Source organism: Schistocerca americana, chromosome 2, assembly GCF_021461395.2.
Source record: "Schistocerca americana isolate TAMUIC-IGC-003095 chromosome 2, iqSchAmer2.1, whole genome shotgun sequence".
NCBI lineage: Eukaryota > Metazoa > Arthropoda > Insecta > Orthoptera > Acrididae > Schistocerca > Schistocerca americana.
This window is the reverse complement of record NC_060120.1, coordinates 521,759,742-521,774,806: the sequence shown is the minus strand read 5'-3', so window position 1 is coordinate 521,774,806 and position 15,065 is coordinate 521,759,742. Positions and strand designations below refer to the sequence as shown.

Here is a 15,065-nt window from a genome sequence, read left to right as displayed (position 1 = left end):
TCTGTCGGGCAATGTGTTTGGAGTCACTGACTGATTACAAAGATAGCTTAAACATAATACTTTCAAGTCAGTGTAAGATTTTAACTGTCTACAAGAAGCAACATCATAGCCATTAGAATTACTAAAACACATTTTTTATGTTGTCTGATACATTGGCGGATATTTTTTTCCATAATGAAAAATAAATAAAACACAGAACAGAGTACAAGAAATAAGTCATGTTTTGCAAATGTTATAACAATATTAAAATTTAATACATTTTGTGGACACTGAGTACAAACATCTAGTACCAGTATTAACTGGTTTCTGCACATCATCCAATGAACAGACTATTAAACAAAGGCACATCATTCACAGCTCTGAGGTTTATCCGAAGATTTTATAGTACTACAAACTTAAAATTAATCATTGTTGAGATGCTAATTTTCAACACACATGAAAACTGAATATTAACAATATCAAAACAATGTAAAATTTTTTACTAAGTCTATAATATTTGCTACTCCCCAGATGACTAATATGTATCTCTATATTATACATGAACAGCTCACACATTTTTATAATAAATACAGGATCATTATAATTAAACTTTTGCTACTTAATAGGGCCACATGAAAAACAAGTGATTGTGGGTCAATGAAACTTTATGGAAAAATTTGTGTGAACACATGGAAGTGAAATAACAAATAAATCACTGAAAGTAACACATTTTGATTTCCACTTGAGAGGGTTCAAATCTGGTGATCTAGGTGGTTACACAGTTTGGAATGATCGGCAAATGATTCGGTTAGCTCACTGGAGAAGTGACTGCCAATTGCACTACAAATTGTTGAAAAAGTTACTGTTGCCAAAGCTGAGAATGCTGGAGGCAATGTGTGAGCTCCAATCAGTGCACAAAATGTGTTACAATAGTTGAACATTGCATGCTCCATCACTCAAAAAGTGCTGTGATCAATTGTGAAATGGTATATGTACAAACCTCACATTACTCACCAACTTTTGCCATGTGATGCAGACATTCAAGTAGATTTTGTTCCTATGTTTCTTGCAAGGGTTAAAGTTGACGACCTGTGGCCTTGGAACACTTTGCGGAGTGGTGAAACATACATTACACTCAATGGGACAGTGAACACACTCAAATTTGGGGACAGTCATTGCCCACAAACATTTTTGAAGTTGCCCTGCATACTGAATGCATCACTGTGTGGTGTGGCTTCACTGTACAGTTCATGATTGCTCCATTTTTCTTCGAGTAACTCCCAAAGGACCAAAGACATGCAGTCTGAACAGCACATGTACTGTGATATGCTTATCAGCAAGTGGTACCTCTTTATGGGAGGTAGGTGCTTTGGCCTCACATGTTTCAATGTACTATAGAACTCCAACTCACACTGCTTGTGAGGTCACTGTCTTAGTCTGTAATACATTTAAAGAAAACAGAACCATTGGCTAATTGTTCCAAACTGTGTAACCAACAAGATCACCAGATTTGAAGCCTCTCATCTGGAAATTAGTATGTGTTTCTTCCAGAGGTTTATTCATTATTTTCCTTCCACAAGCCCTTACAAATGTTTCCACAAAGTTTCATTGCCCTACGATCACTCATTTTTCATGGGGTTGGGGAGGGGTGGGGCTTCTGTACTAATAACATGGATGTGAGAATGCCCATTTGTTGAGTACCAATAATATAATTACTGTGTACAACTTCAAAATATCCATGGGATACTCTGTAACGCCACAACAAATATATATTCTTGATGTAAAAGCTCCAATGAATTTAAAACACACATTCCATTTTCTTTAGCATTTCAAAGAAAATGAAAATTTCGTCACTCTGTTGCAAGGCACACAGCAAACATTACCTTGCACAAAAATTGAGATACAAAATGGTGGCTGTAACTCAGTACTTAAACTAATTCAAAAAACTCACATAACATGCAAACATCTCTCAAATTCAACATTAAAGTCGAAAGCTGCAACATTCTTGAACTCACCATTAAAGCTCAAAATACAAATGCCAATACTACTGAGATGGTACAGTCCACAGGAATACATACTGGTTTCTAATTCTACACATTCTGACGATTATTACAAAATGTATGTAATTGGACCATTAACTGACTTGAGACAATTCCTTACTTATTCTTGACTTTATAACCTGCATTTTCTTTTAATATTACAAAAGTTATGAGCAGTGGCACTTTTTAAGTGAATGAAAATTTAATAAAAACCTCATTACAATGCCTTTTAACTATCATGTATAATTTCCATCACTCTTCAACATTTATGGACTGAAAATATGCCCATATCTAAAACTTATCATATGTGTTTTCAGAATATGAACATGTTCTAACATCTGTTTCATATACATACACAATATTGAGTTTTTCAGGAATGGAGTGTGATAGAGTGAGCAAAACTGTTTATTTTATTGCAGTCTTTTATCAACTCAAAGTACTTGTGCACATTCCTCTTTCTTCTGAGAATTCAAGTAAATACAGTTCCACTAGCGTGCAATGTATCCATGCTCCTTGAAATAAGGATGAGCTAAGGCTTTTGCAGCACTGATTCTCTGACAAGGGTCAAACATCAACAAATTCTGCAAAAGATTCAGACCATCTGGGGAGCAATCAGGCATCATCCCTTCCAGGTCAGCAGCTGTGTAGTTTTTGAAAACAGACCAAGGTAATGGTGTCTGCTCTGGCCAACTTGTTTCAGGAGGTGTTCCTAAGATGCTGAATATCTTGTCCAGTTGATCAACTTCTGATGTTCCACAAAATATAGGACGCAGAAGAAACAATTCAGCCATAATACAACCACATGACCAGATATCAACTGGTGTAGCATATGTTGAGTTGAGAAGAACCTCTGGAGCACGATACCATATGGTTACAACAACAGAAGTAAGTAGCATTTCAAAGTCGTAAGTCTTAGCCAGCCCAAAGTCTGCTAACTTCACTGTTCCTGAAGAAGAAATCAGGATGTTCTGAGGTTTCAGATCTCGATGAATTACACGCTTACTATGGAGAAAATCAACACCACTCAGAGTCTGGAACATAATGTCTCTCACCAAGCTTGCTCCCATGCCAGACCGGGGACACTTTTCAATGTAATTAGACAAATCCTGCTCCAAATGTTCAAACACTAAAAACAGATACAGATCGGTTTCTGTTCTATGACCCGTGCAGACATCCAGTAGTTTCACTATATTCGGATGTTCATACTGAGCCAATTCCTTCAAAAGAACAACTTCCCGAAGTGTAGACAAAGGTATACCATCAGCAGAAAGGTTCACACGGACTTTCTTTACAGCCACAATTTGGCCACTCGCTGAACGTGCACGGTAAACAGTGCCGTATGCACCATTACCTATCTGGGCCAACATCTCAAAATTGGGATGACTCTGAATTCCTGCATCCATCATTATCACAGAGATGAGTCTGAAAGAGAGTCACAGTATAAGGAAAATCATTTTTTAAAAGAGGGCATTAAGTTGAAGCTTGAGAAATATGTTTTACTAACACGCTACAATCTATTCATAACTACAAATAGAGAAGTTTTCTTAAGTAGATATCAAGGCAGATTAGCTACAGATGACACATAAAAATTACTTAGCAGCAAAATACAAATTATTCTGCAGTCTGTCTACAGTTACTACCTTTATGTACATTTAACCTATGCACAAAGTAGGTGGCTTGCCATCAAAACTTTTGTCTTCTTGAAAATGACAATGATATCTGTCATAAATGACATTAAATGATGATGTACAAAAAATTTCAGGAAGGAAAACATACTGGCTCTAAAACTTAGCAGTAATGGATTTTACAACATGGCAATACTGTCCATTCACTCTTTGTCTTCAATAGATACTATACCTTCCACGGTGTGGAATAATTTTTAAAAAGTCATTAATAATTAACTAGTACTACATGACTATAAACTATACTGATTTTTTAATTAGTGACAAATAGCATTATGGAGTAAATGTATTTGAAAATTACTGTAAGAACTATAAGACTTTTGAAAAGCCCTCTGCAGCGTAAGTGACCATCTAATTTGTACAGTACTCAAACAATGGAAAATCAGATGTAGAACTGAACATCTCAATTAATTTATCTAATTGCTAACTCTTCCTTATTATCCAATAGGACCACTACGGAACTATATACACAATGTTTCATTTGCTCTATGACCATTAATCCCTATTCCTGACATTATCAGGTTATTTTCACTTCTTTAACTGTATGAGTCTCTCTGACAATAAAACTTAAAATGCTCCCTTCATCAACTTGTAAACCTGTATCATTTGGGATACGACTTTTGTAGATGAATTTGGGTCCTCATATCATAGGAGGGCATTACAGTTCCTAAGTACATCTTTAAAATCACTGGAATGCAATGTGTACAGATCTGAAAAAGAAGTGGCCCTTGGTCAAACAGTGTAGCGGTTCACATACTAAGTTCTCCCAGTCTGAATTTCGTTTTTTTTTTCCTTTCTTTTTTTCCATGTGGGATAATTAGTCAATTTGCTACTTTATGCTACCATGTTATGAGTAATGTCCTGACAGGGCTTTATTTACAGATTGCTCTCCAGAGAAAATTCCATGAAAGCATAACTGAGTAGCAGGCAGCCAAGTAGGGTAAGAAAAATGGGTCTGTATTCTTCTTTGATAAGTGTATCACTTTATCAAAAAAGTTGAGAACTGGAAGGAGTGAACTTTTCTGTAATCAGAGACAACTGTTTTACATTGGTGTCACACCTTCACATTTAAATCAATAAGGAAAACTTCTTTTCATTCATTGGCTGATTACAAACATAACAAGAATGTTTATATCTTGTCGGCACAAGAGTTTAAAGCACTGTTTTAATGTAAATGATTTTGCAATAGGATAGTGGATACCATTAGCTTGTGCAGTGACACTGAACTCTTATAAAAGCAAACTTTTATTATGACAGGGTGATCAATTAATCAGTTTAGATTAATATTTTAAATTCTTCTGACTGAAGACTGATGAACGGCTCTCTTAGAAGTATTAAATTCAAGTTCTTATAAAGGAACCAAAAGCATCTATCTCTACTACAAGAATAATTTCTACTGTATCTTGACAATGAAACAAGCAACTTGTGAACTTTACATTCTTTCACACCATTATACTTTCTATGCTACCATATTTTGAGGCAACTCTGTGCATTCGCTAAACATACTTTATCCCACAGAAGAGCAGACTGAATGATCTGCAGTGACAGTTCGCAAACTTTGTGCATGCTGTTAATGAAGTCTCTCAGAATTCTAACTCTGTCATCTGCACATGTACTACTTCATGGTATTTATGGTTAGTAACACGAATTCATTCAAAACATTGTGCTACATTTCACACCAGATGAAGAAACAAATTGGACTTGGATAATACAGTGTGTCCACATAAAACATCCGTGATTTCCAAATGCATCTAAAAAAATTTATAAGACAGAGACTTGCTTCTTCCAGTAATTTTTGGGTTTGCAGCCAGATCCCATCAACATTCTGCCACGATATTTCGGCCCAGAGACGTCCGCCCATCCTCGAGTGAGTAGACGAAGTACTGAAGAGACCTGATACAGTCATGGTATTTACAGCGAATTCTGCGCATGCAAATCGTACTGGCGGTTCACAGCGCATGCATTAGGAGGTGACATGCGCGCAGCAGCCAAGTTGTGTGTGCAGCGCTCAGTGGTGAAGTAAGAACAAACTAGTCACTAAGTATCGAGTGAGCATGTCGATTATGTTGTGACTGCATCATTTTATTAATAGGATTCCAATTTTCATCAAGCTGAAAGCCACTGACATGATTCATTAAATTATCAGCAAAACATATTTCCATGGATTCTTTAGTTACAGAGTCCCAGAAGCTGGAAACCAGTGTTAAAATTTTGATGTTGTTGTATTCCATTGACCATTGACCAAACAATAGCAAGAACCATTTATTTGGAAATGCTTCAGCAATTTGCTGTCTTTCAGCTTCTTCACCTTCAGTGAAATGTCATTTTCCAGCAGGATAGGGCACCACTGCAACGGAGTTTGTTTCATGACATCCTGAACTGGACATCTGCACAACAATGGTTAGGACACAATAGACCAACCAAATGGCCACTTTGATCACCAGACTTAACACCTCTGGATTTACTCCTGCGGAGTTTTGTGAAAGACATTCTGTGTGTGTCTCACTTGTAGATGCCATTGGTGATTTCCACAGAACTGTGGGTGCAATAAGCTCCACCATCCCTGATATGCTTGTTCACACAAGGGTTGATATACAAGCATTTTCTAGACATTTTACATGCCATGAAAAGAACCCATGTAGAAATGTATTAATTTTTTGTAAAAAATGTTTACTTACTTTACATGATGCTGCAAACCGTAAGTATCTCTTCCTAACAGGTTTCTTTTAAATCACATTTGGAAATCAGGGAGGCTTCATGTGGACACTTTGCACTTTAAGCATTGTACAGAAAGGTGTTCTCTACTGCGTTTGTTTCATTTTTAGCAGGCTTGCAGCAGTAGTTTAGAGCCCTGTACTGTTACATTAGTATATACAGTAAATCATATGTTAAACTTTTTGTGCTTTTTCTACTTTCGTCATCTTTAAATTTTTATATAATCTTTCTAAGAGTATATGGTTCCTTTACCACACTGATTTGGTTCACATGGTATCACACAATAGTATGAATTAAATGAAAGACCATCACAATCAGAAGAATTACCACTTTTTAGTGACAATGGATTTCTTAATCCCCTTAGAATGTTAGTTTTCCAACTAATGTCTATTAGTAGTGTATACAATACCTGGCAGGTTAGATCTCTTGTGTTTGCATTTGGTTGTCTACTAATGTGTTTGCTGCCACTGGGTCATTCCATGTCGATTCAACACACCTCTCAACCTGACCCTCTCGGATTTCTTTCAAATTTGGAGCATTACAACTGCGAAGAAAGTTACAGGTCTGGAAAGTTTGGAATTTGTGCTAAATTTACATGTGTATGTCATAACATAAATGACTGTAATTTTGGTTCTAATTCAGTTACAGCAATGAAAATGGTACCATTGGAAAGCTAACAAATAGACCTTTACATTGTACGTCACATGGCAGGTTTCTGATAATTTTCATACTAAAGGTCATTGACCCTGAATATCTCAAAACACCCCATCTTCAATTTTTTTTGAAAAAAAAAAAATGTATTCAATTGCTCCATTATGTTACTATAAATATGGTAAATATCAAGATGGCACACCATAGGCATCATGCACAAAAAATTTTTTTGTCAACTTAAGTACACAGTCAACTTGCAGTAAACAGCTATGTACCCAGTTTTTTCTGTAACACCAGCCAACAGCAGTCACTTTTATTCTGACCAGTTCTTTAATATTTCTAGCTGTGAACAGGCAATGAGAGACACTTTCATTTCAACCAATCAACATTAGCCTGTTTTAGTGAACAGCCAATCAGAGAGAGACTTATTTCAAATAGTTCCATTAGTCCACTGATCTCTATATATTTCGCAACGCTGTGGCTTGTTTAACGAAGTGCAGTGTAAATGTGTCGTAAAGTAATATTTAGTAAGAAATGGATTTCAAGTAAAAATTGTATTGTTGCAACCCGTTTAGGGAAGAAGGTCATGCAAGAGAGCAGAAGAATTCAAAGAATGTTCAGGAGTGGATGATAAACAAATATCCTAATGTATTGTTAGGTGGAAAATTTTGAAGTAAATGTAGAACAAAAAAATTATTGCAAAACCCAACAATCACTGCAGATGTTGCCTCAGTTGTAGCAGGTATTTCCATAGAAGATTTAAGTGAAGATGGAAGTAGAATCAGATCTGGCACTCTATATTTTAAATAGTAGCCTTCAGTATTTAGGTGACTGTAAAGAGATTAGCAAGACTTGCCAGCCTCAAGTGACCTTAAGAAAATCATATTTTGACATCACAACAGTTTTTTGAGTGGTGCAAGGAAAATATTCCTTTATGTGTCTTCCATTATACATTGGTTTCCTGTCATGATGAAGATACGGCCAAGCTAAAACAACATTTCAAAAATACAAGGATGATTCCAAGTACCCAAAAGCTTCATTGTGTAATACTGTTAACAAAGGTTTAGACAAAGACATATTCTGCTTCTTTAGTGAGAAGAGAAGTGTCAGTGATTGCTATGATGAATGAAACACTGTTAACAAACATACATGGATTTGTTGCCTGTTTGTATGACAGTCATTGGCAGGTTGCATATGTCTTACAAACATGTGAAGAAACAGAAGTAAATGTCCACTTCTTGCATCCACATGGATCATCTGCGTCATTTGTGTTTCCTGATAAACCAGACACTTGAGTCATCAGAAAATGTGACAAGAGTGGATCCAGTGACACTAACTGGAAGGACATACGATCTCCCTGCATCAGATCTGGCAAACATTAACAATTTAGTTGGAGAATTGTGAGGAGAGATCTAAAAACTTTTCATTGCCTTTTCATTACAACTGTAATGTAAATAATTCATAATACCACTATAATAATGTAAACCATATTTTGGTACAATACCTTCTTCATTTCGGTAGTGTACTGATACGAACAAAATAATTTTTTGGGCATGATGCCTTTGGTGTGCCATCTTGACATTTACGATATTTATAGTAACTTACTGGAGCAATTAAATACATTTTTTCAAAAAAATTGAAGATGGGGTGTTTTGAGATATTCAAGGTCAATGTCAAGGTCAATGACCTTTAGTATGGAAATTCTCAGAAACTTTCCATGCAGCATGTCAATGTAAAGGTCTATTCATTGGCTTTCCAATTGTACCATTTTCATTGCTGTCATTGAATTAGAACCACATGTACAGTCATTTATGTTGTGACAGACGCATGTAAATTTTGCACGAATTCCAAACTTTCCAGACCCGTAACTTTCTTCACAGTTGTAACACACACCTGCAAATTGGTATTTTTCCATCTCTTATCTGGGTCACTGAATGCACCAAATTTGAAAGAAATCTGAGATGTTCAGGTTGAAAATGTTACTTTATGGCATTGAATTGACATGGAATGACCCCACTGTTAGGAAGTTATCAGTGGAATGGGAGCCCCATGAATTCATTAATTCATTATTTATGCCACTGCTTTTATCTGTCAACTTAATGTCATGTGCATTATGCTTACTTTTTAGTTTTTTTAAAGAATTCTCCATACTATTTTTCCTTTATTCTTTGAGTGTTTTCTTCCTTTTTGTGACTGTCACACGTGCTTTACTTTCTTGATTACAGACAGGGTTATATTACTTTACTTAAGCAGCAATGGTGTTTTAATTCGTTTGTTACAGCTTCTACCTTGTGATTCTTGTTATTTTGTATGGGTTTGTGGCTTGCTGCACTGTAGTAGAATGAGAGATCATGAAGATGGATATTGCATAGCCTAAATCGGTAATTTTATTTAAAAAAAAAAACCTTATGCAAAGTGCTAAAGGTTAGAATTGAATTGAAAAAAAAAAAAAAAAAAAAAAAAAAATCCATCAACATCGTCAGCTATCTCCTCATTACGCCACAGAAAGTTCTGGTAGTGGGATTATGCAATAGATAGTATATGCACACGCTGCCTCCCCTCCCTCACAACTGTTGGCTGCAGTTCCGTAACCCTCTCAATCACTCCCCACATCCTTTGACTCCACTCCACCACCACAACCCCTCACCCCATTCAAGATGCAATACACAGAGATGCACTGGAACTGTGCATTCAACTGTAACACTATGTAATCATACAGTCATTTGCTTGTGTTTGTGTCTGGAGAGGGGATCAGGAGGGGGGGGGGGGGGCATAGAGTATTCAGCCAAAAACCAGCAAAGTTCTCAGTTCTATTTATGGGTCTATCAATGACTCACCACCTCCACTACTTGGTAAGTTGTTATCTTCTATGGCTTTTTTTTCTTCTTAAGAACTGAACTGAGATCCTTCTTACATTTTTCATAGTTGATGTTCATAATATGCACGAAAACACTCAACGATTAATCTATTATATGATACAGCTATTTTGATTCACCCTGCTGCTTTAGTTATTTGTAATGACTAGTGCATTAAGTGTGCAGTGAATGTAAAGCTCAATTTACCCTTCAAGGGACGATTTACATATGTTGGCTTTGCTGACACTCAACAAATGACCACTTTTCAATGTGACATATACCCCAACCTGCACTACAGATCAATGCTGTTATCACAACCAAAATCTCCAGGCAAAAATGGAAGGGAGGGGGGTTATCATGATGGAACCTCACTGTTCTCTATGTAAGTTTTCTCCAAAACCATTCCATCCTTAGGTTATATTTACTTTATTTAATGATAAACAGAGTGCATGACTTTTCAAATAGGCCTACTTCAGATACTACTGGATCAATCTGGTGGAATTAACTGCTTGGTAACAAACATACAACACTGAAAGTTTCAAACTGAGATTAAAATTTGCTACGCTGACAAACTCCAAGCAACTCCATCATAAATATTCCGACCAATCACTGCCATTCCAATACAGCTTACAGTATCATTACACGATGTATAAGGGGCATTCAAAAAGAAACAAGCTGGAGACATAATTACAGAAACCTGTACATTAGAAGTACTGATCCTGGCTGTTGAGAGACTTGTCCACTGTGGCATGAGGCAATGAATGTCCGTCTCATAAAATTCCCAAGGCTGCAATATTAACCATTTCCGCACATATAGCTGGATGTCGTCGTCCAAGGTGAATCGCTTGCCCCTCAGAACCTTTTCAAGGGGACCAAAAATGGGGTAATCACAGGGACTGTATGGAGGGTGGCCAAGAAGCTCTGATTACAATTTCTGCAGGAGTGCCATGACTGTGTTGGCTGTATGAGGCTCTGCATTGTCGTGGAGCAGAATGACCCCACAGGTGAGATTGCCCGGTTATTCTTTTGACTTCATCACTTGGCGAAGGGTGGTGAAGGTTTGCGAGTAATGCTGGGCATTCACTGTTGTCCCATGCTGCAGGAAGTGACTCACAAGGGGGCCACCTTGGTCAAGATGTCCAGTTGTCCGTGCGGAACTGGTTAACAATGCAGCCCTGGGAATTTTATGAGACAGCCATTCACCATCTTGTGTCACAGTGGGACTAGTTTCTCAACAGCCACAGTCAATATTTCTAACATATAGGTATTGGTTTCTGTAATTATGCATCCGGCTCGTTTCTTTTTGAACATTCTTTATAAATCATTCTTCCAAATTCTGCAGGTATAAAGGACCTATATCTTGAACAGAAATCATATTGTCACTATTAGGTGAAGGACAAGATTAAGTGACACTCGTGGAACCGATACACCACATTATTCAACACCAACAATAAAGGAAACTGTGGGCAAAGTAGGAAACAAAAATGTATAGAGAAGAAGTAAATTTTTAAGTTCGTTTACGAAACTGTAATTGTGTCAGAGATCAAAAAGCATTTAGAAGATAATTAGAACTGAATGAACAGCATGTTGAAAAAAGGTTACAAGATGAACAGTTATAGCAAAAGTTGGGCAACAGGGTGTACTTAAATCAGGAACAGAAGACATAGTAAAAATTTCTATCTGGTCAGCAAAATAACTGCCAACTGCAGAAGAAAACAATACACAAAATGCAAACTGACTAGAAAAATATTTCTTAAAACATAAATCTGCCAACAACAAATAGAAATGTAGGCCCTAAATGTTCGGATGTGTTGTCGAAAGGGCAGATGTTTTGAAATCAGGTATTAATTAATTATGTTGAGTATTAGGTGTGTAGATTGAGGAACTAATGAATAGTTACTGAATCAATTTGGGGATAACAGATTTACGGCACAACTTGAGTTAAAAGATGGGATAGGTTGATAGGATACATCTTGAGGCGTTGAGGAAATTTTTGGGGGGGGGGGGGGGGGGGGGGTTAGTGAGAGATAAAAATTGTAGAGGGAAAGCTTGAATACAGTAAGCAGTTTCGACGCTTTAAAGATTGTAGTAGATATGCAGAGCTGGAGTGAATTGAACAGGGCAGACTATTATGGAGAGTTGCGTCAAACAGGCATATGGGCCGAATACAACAATATAAGACTATCAAAAAGTTATCGCTGCGACGTACCTAAACAGAAAAACTCAAACGGTGAGTTTTTCAGTTATAAACTGTTTCTCTTGATTTAATTCAACAGTAAAATTTACAAAACAGTTTACGTCCAAACCTGTATGAATGGCAATTCTACAATGCTTGAAAAAAAAACGCTTTCCTTTGCTAATGTTAGTACACCTCATAACGCTCCTTAAACGTTTTTTCCTCCGTTCTTGGCAAAACGTAGTAAAAATGTAAATTAGACTATGACCCCCATAAAGAACGTGGACATCAATATTCGTAAAGCTTGTTTTGAATTTTCCAACACCACGACATCACGTCTCATGGTTAAGAAAACAGAGCTACTGGAAACTTATCACCTCGCAACAAGGAGTTTCAGCACTACCTATTAATATTCTTGGTACACAGCTACACTAAAGTTTCTTAAGTTACCTTTATCTCATCAAATGCGGTAATACAAATAACATACGGCAATAAAGCGACAAACAACTGACAGCTCAAACATACCGAAGACACCGACTGTAAACTTTACCACGCGCTAATCAACAAACTGAACAAAGCACTTCTACAGCTGACGCCAAAAATACACCAGTTTTACATTTTAACCACAGATTACCTTTAAGCCGGGTTCATACACGCAACAAAAGTGTCGCCACAGCTAGTGGCATACTGTAGTAGCAGTGCAGTTGCATGTGTGAACTGCCAATTTCCACTGATGTACCTTAAGACATTAAACTTTAGTCATGTCACAAAAAGTTCAACTTATTTGTACTCCCTTACACCATTTTGCATCCTCCACTGCTCCACCATGCCTCTACTTCGAAACGTGATAGTTATCTTGGAGTAATTGCTACCGTACTCCAGCCGATTTCTGTGTGATTCTACTTTATTACTGAAAGAGCCAAACAGCGGTCGACAGGCATATTTTCGCACCCCCTGGAACTATATATAATCTATGTTTAAATTTCTCTCTCTCTCTCTCTCTCTCTCTCTGTGTGTGTGTGTGTGTGTGTGTGTGTGTGCCAATATTTGTAAACCAATGATGTAGACCCATACCACAACCTTGAAGGGTTTTTTGGATGACTAAATAAACTTAATATGTAACCAAAAAAGTGTGTAGTACAAACTTCATGAATTATGAGACAAAGTGCTGTATAAATTTTTTATTATATGTGGGAGATAGCTCCCAAGTGTGATTTGGCAGCTGTTAAACTAAAAATTAGTTACCTGAAATGCCTAGATTTGCGAATACAGTAAGATATTAAAATCTTGGAAGAGTGGCATATCTGCAGATGATATGTGTGTTCTGTTGGTTAGTTTGCCATAACAGACAGCATTTCCGTTTTCAAGTGTTATTTTCGTGTAAATGTTTTATGTGTCCCTTATTTATTCCAGTACAAATTCTATTTCGGGGTTTGTCTCTCTCGTATTTAACTCTTGTAGTAGCTCTAATGCCATATAGCATTAATACCCTCCTTATTATTTAAGTTGATGCCGCTTTAAAAGCTGTGCAACTACATAGAATTTGTGGTATCCTGTATGAGAGGTAGCTCGTGATGCCTCTACAGAAAGCCACAAGATGTGGCATCTCATTAGTTGCATGTGTGAACCTGGCTCTGTAAGCAAGATGGTATCAGCGGAAAACGTCCTAAGGTTTAACAGCTGCTGTGTCAGCCAATGCTCCAGCATCATCTTGTTCCCGATAAACTAGGCTTTGGATCCACTGAAGAGGATTTCTGATTTTTGAGTTGCTGGAACAACACTATCTTCTTTTAAGAACAAGGTTGTTTTCATTTGTGAATTACAAGGAGGATCCATTGGAGTCTACATCATTAACGAAAATCAGGAACAACAGAGGCTGGATCTCTGTGGCACACAGCTCTGGATATTTCCGAACTGAGGCAAAAACTTGATGATGGTGCCCCCCACCCCGCTCAAGTGTTTGAGAAAGGACGTAAAATTTTTTTTAAAAATCGATTTTTCAAAAATTTGTTCATTTTGTAGCTCTTTCTGATGAGTTCGATATATAAAACATATATGTCTGAGGATATGTAGGGCATGTTATTTGCTCTTAAATGTACCAAAGAACAGTGCCACGCCTCTTCACACAGCATTTTTCTATCGAATTCAAATGAGCATATTTTGTTAAAAAAAACTTGCAATTAACACTGGAAGGGAGACGAGGATCAGGAAATTTGAGCTCTTTATTGCCTGTTAGCTGATAACTCTCTCTTTTGTGTGACACAAAATGAAATAAAGGAGACACAAAACCAGTAAAGACACGAGACAAGCAAGACAATATGCATTTCTTCAATCTTTAGATCCCCGAATTTCTTCTCTCTTATCTTGAAACAGCTTTACATGGCATTCTATTCTTTCTTTGAACGAATCTATTATCTCATCAAGGTTCGTCAAATGTTTTGCTGCATCAAAAATCAAAATACCATTGTCTAATACCGAAAAAGCTGTTAATACAGATAGTACCCAAGACTGGTGTTGTTCTTCGATTTGATTACGTCTATTTTGATACTGTCTGCTGCATAAAACGAAATAGGCCTTTCTAATATTGTAACAATTGTACCACATGCCAAATAAGCGAGACTGTTTTCGTACAAATGTTCATTTTTACATACCTCATTTACGTAAATAACATGACAGAATACAGTTTATGATGCACCAACATCAAATACCTATTAGGTCTACAACAAGAAAAAAGTTTTATATTGGAAAATAGTTTCACATTTAATTCATACGGGGCCAGTTTCTCAAGCATGAAGTCAGAAAGTAGTAGTACGAAATTTTTATATAAATTTGGAATTGTCATATTCTTGTATATAATTGGTGTGATGTCCCCATTTCTTCTCCTTCCTTGTTCTAAAAAACAATCTTATCATCACTTATTCTATAACTGTCCCTGCCACTGTCAAAACTTATTCTCCAATTAACTTCG

General features: G+C 36.8%; 1 protein-coding gene across 2 annotated transcripts; it reads right to left on the bottom strand.

The window, feature by feature from the left end:
• Window positions 1-203: 203 nt before the first annotated feature.
• LOC124592829 (cyclin-dependent kinase 6-like) lies at window positions 204-12,686 on the bottom strand. 2 transcript variants are annotated; one of them, XM_047131873.1, is made up of 2 exons: window positions 12,623-12,686; window positions 204-3,440 (listed from the first exon to the last, which is right to left on the bottom strand). In XM_047131873.1, exon 2 carries the CDS (start codon window positions 3,422-3,424, stop codon window positions 2,507-2,509), a length of 918 nt encoding a protein of 305 aa, XP_046987829.1. In that variant the 5' UTR covers window positions 3,425-3,440; window positions 12,623-12,686; the 3' UTR covers window positions 204-2,506. The 2 variants fall into 2 exon arrangements, with proteins under 2 accessions (XP_046987829.1, XP_046987828.1); XM_047131872.1 differs by having other exon boundaries at window positions 12,548-12,678.
• Window positions 12,687-15,065: the final 2,379 nt, after the last annotated feature.

Coding starts and splice junctions, on each gene's coding strand:
- LOC124592829 (XM_047131873.1), bottom strand. CDS start 3,424: ATGATGGATGCAGGAATTCAGAGTCATCCCAATTTTGAGATGTTGGCC.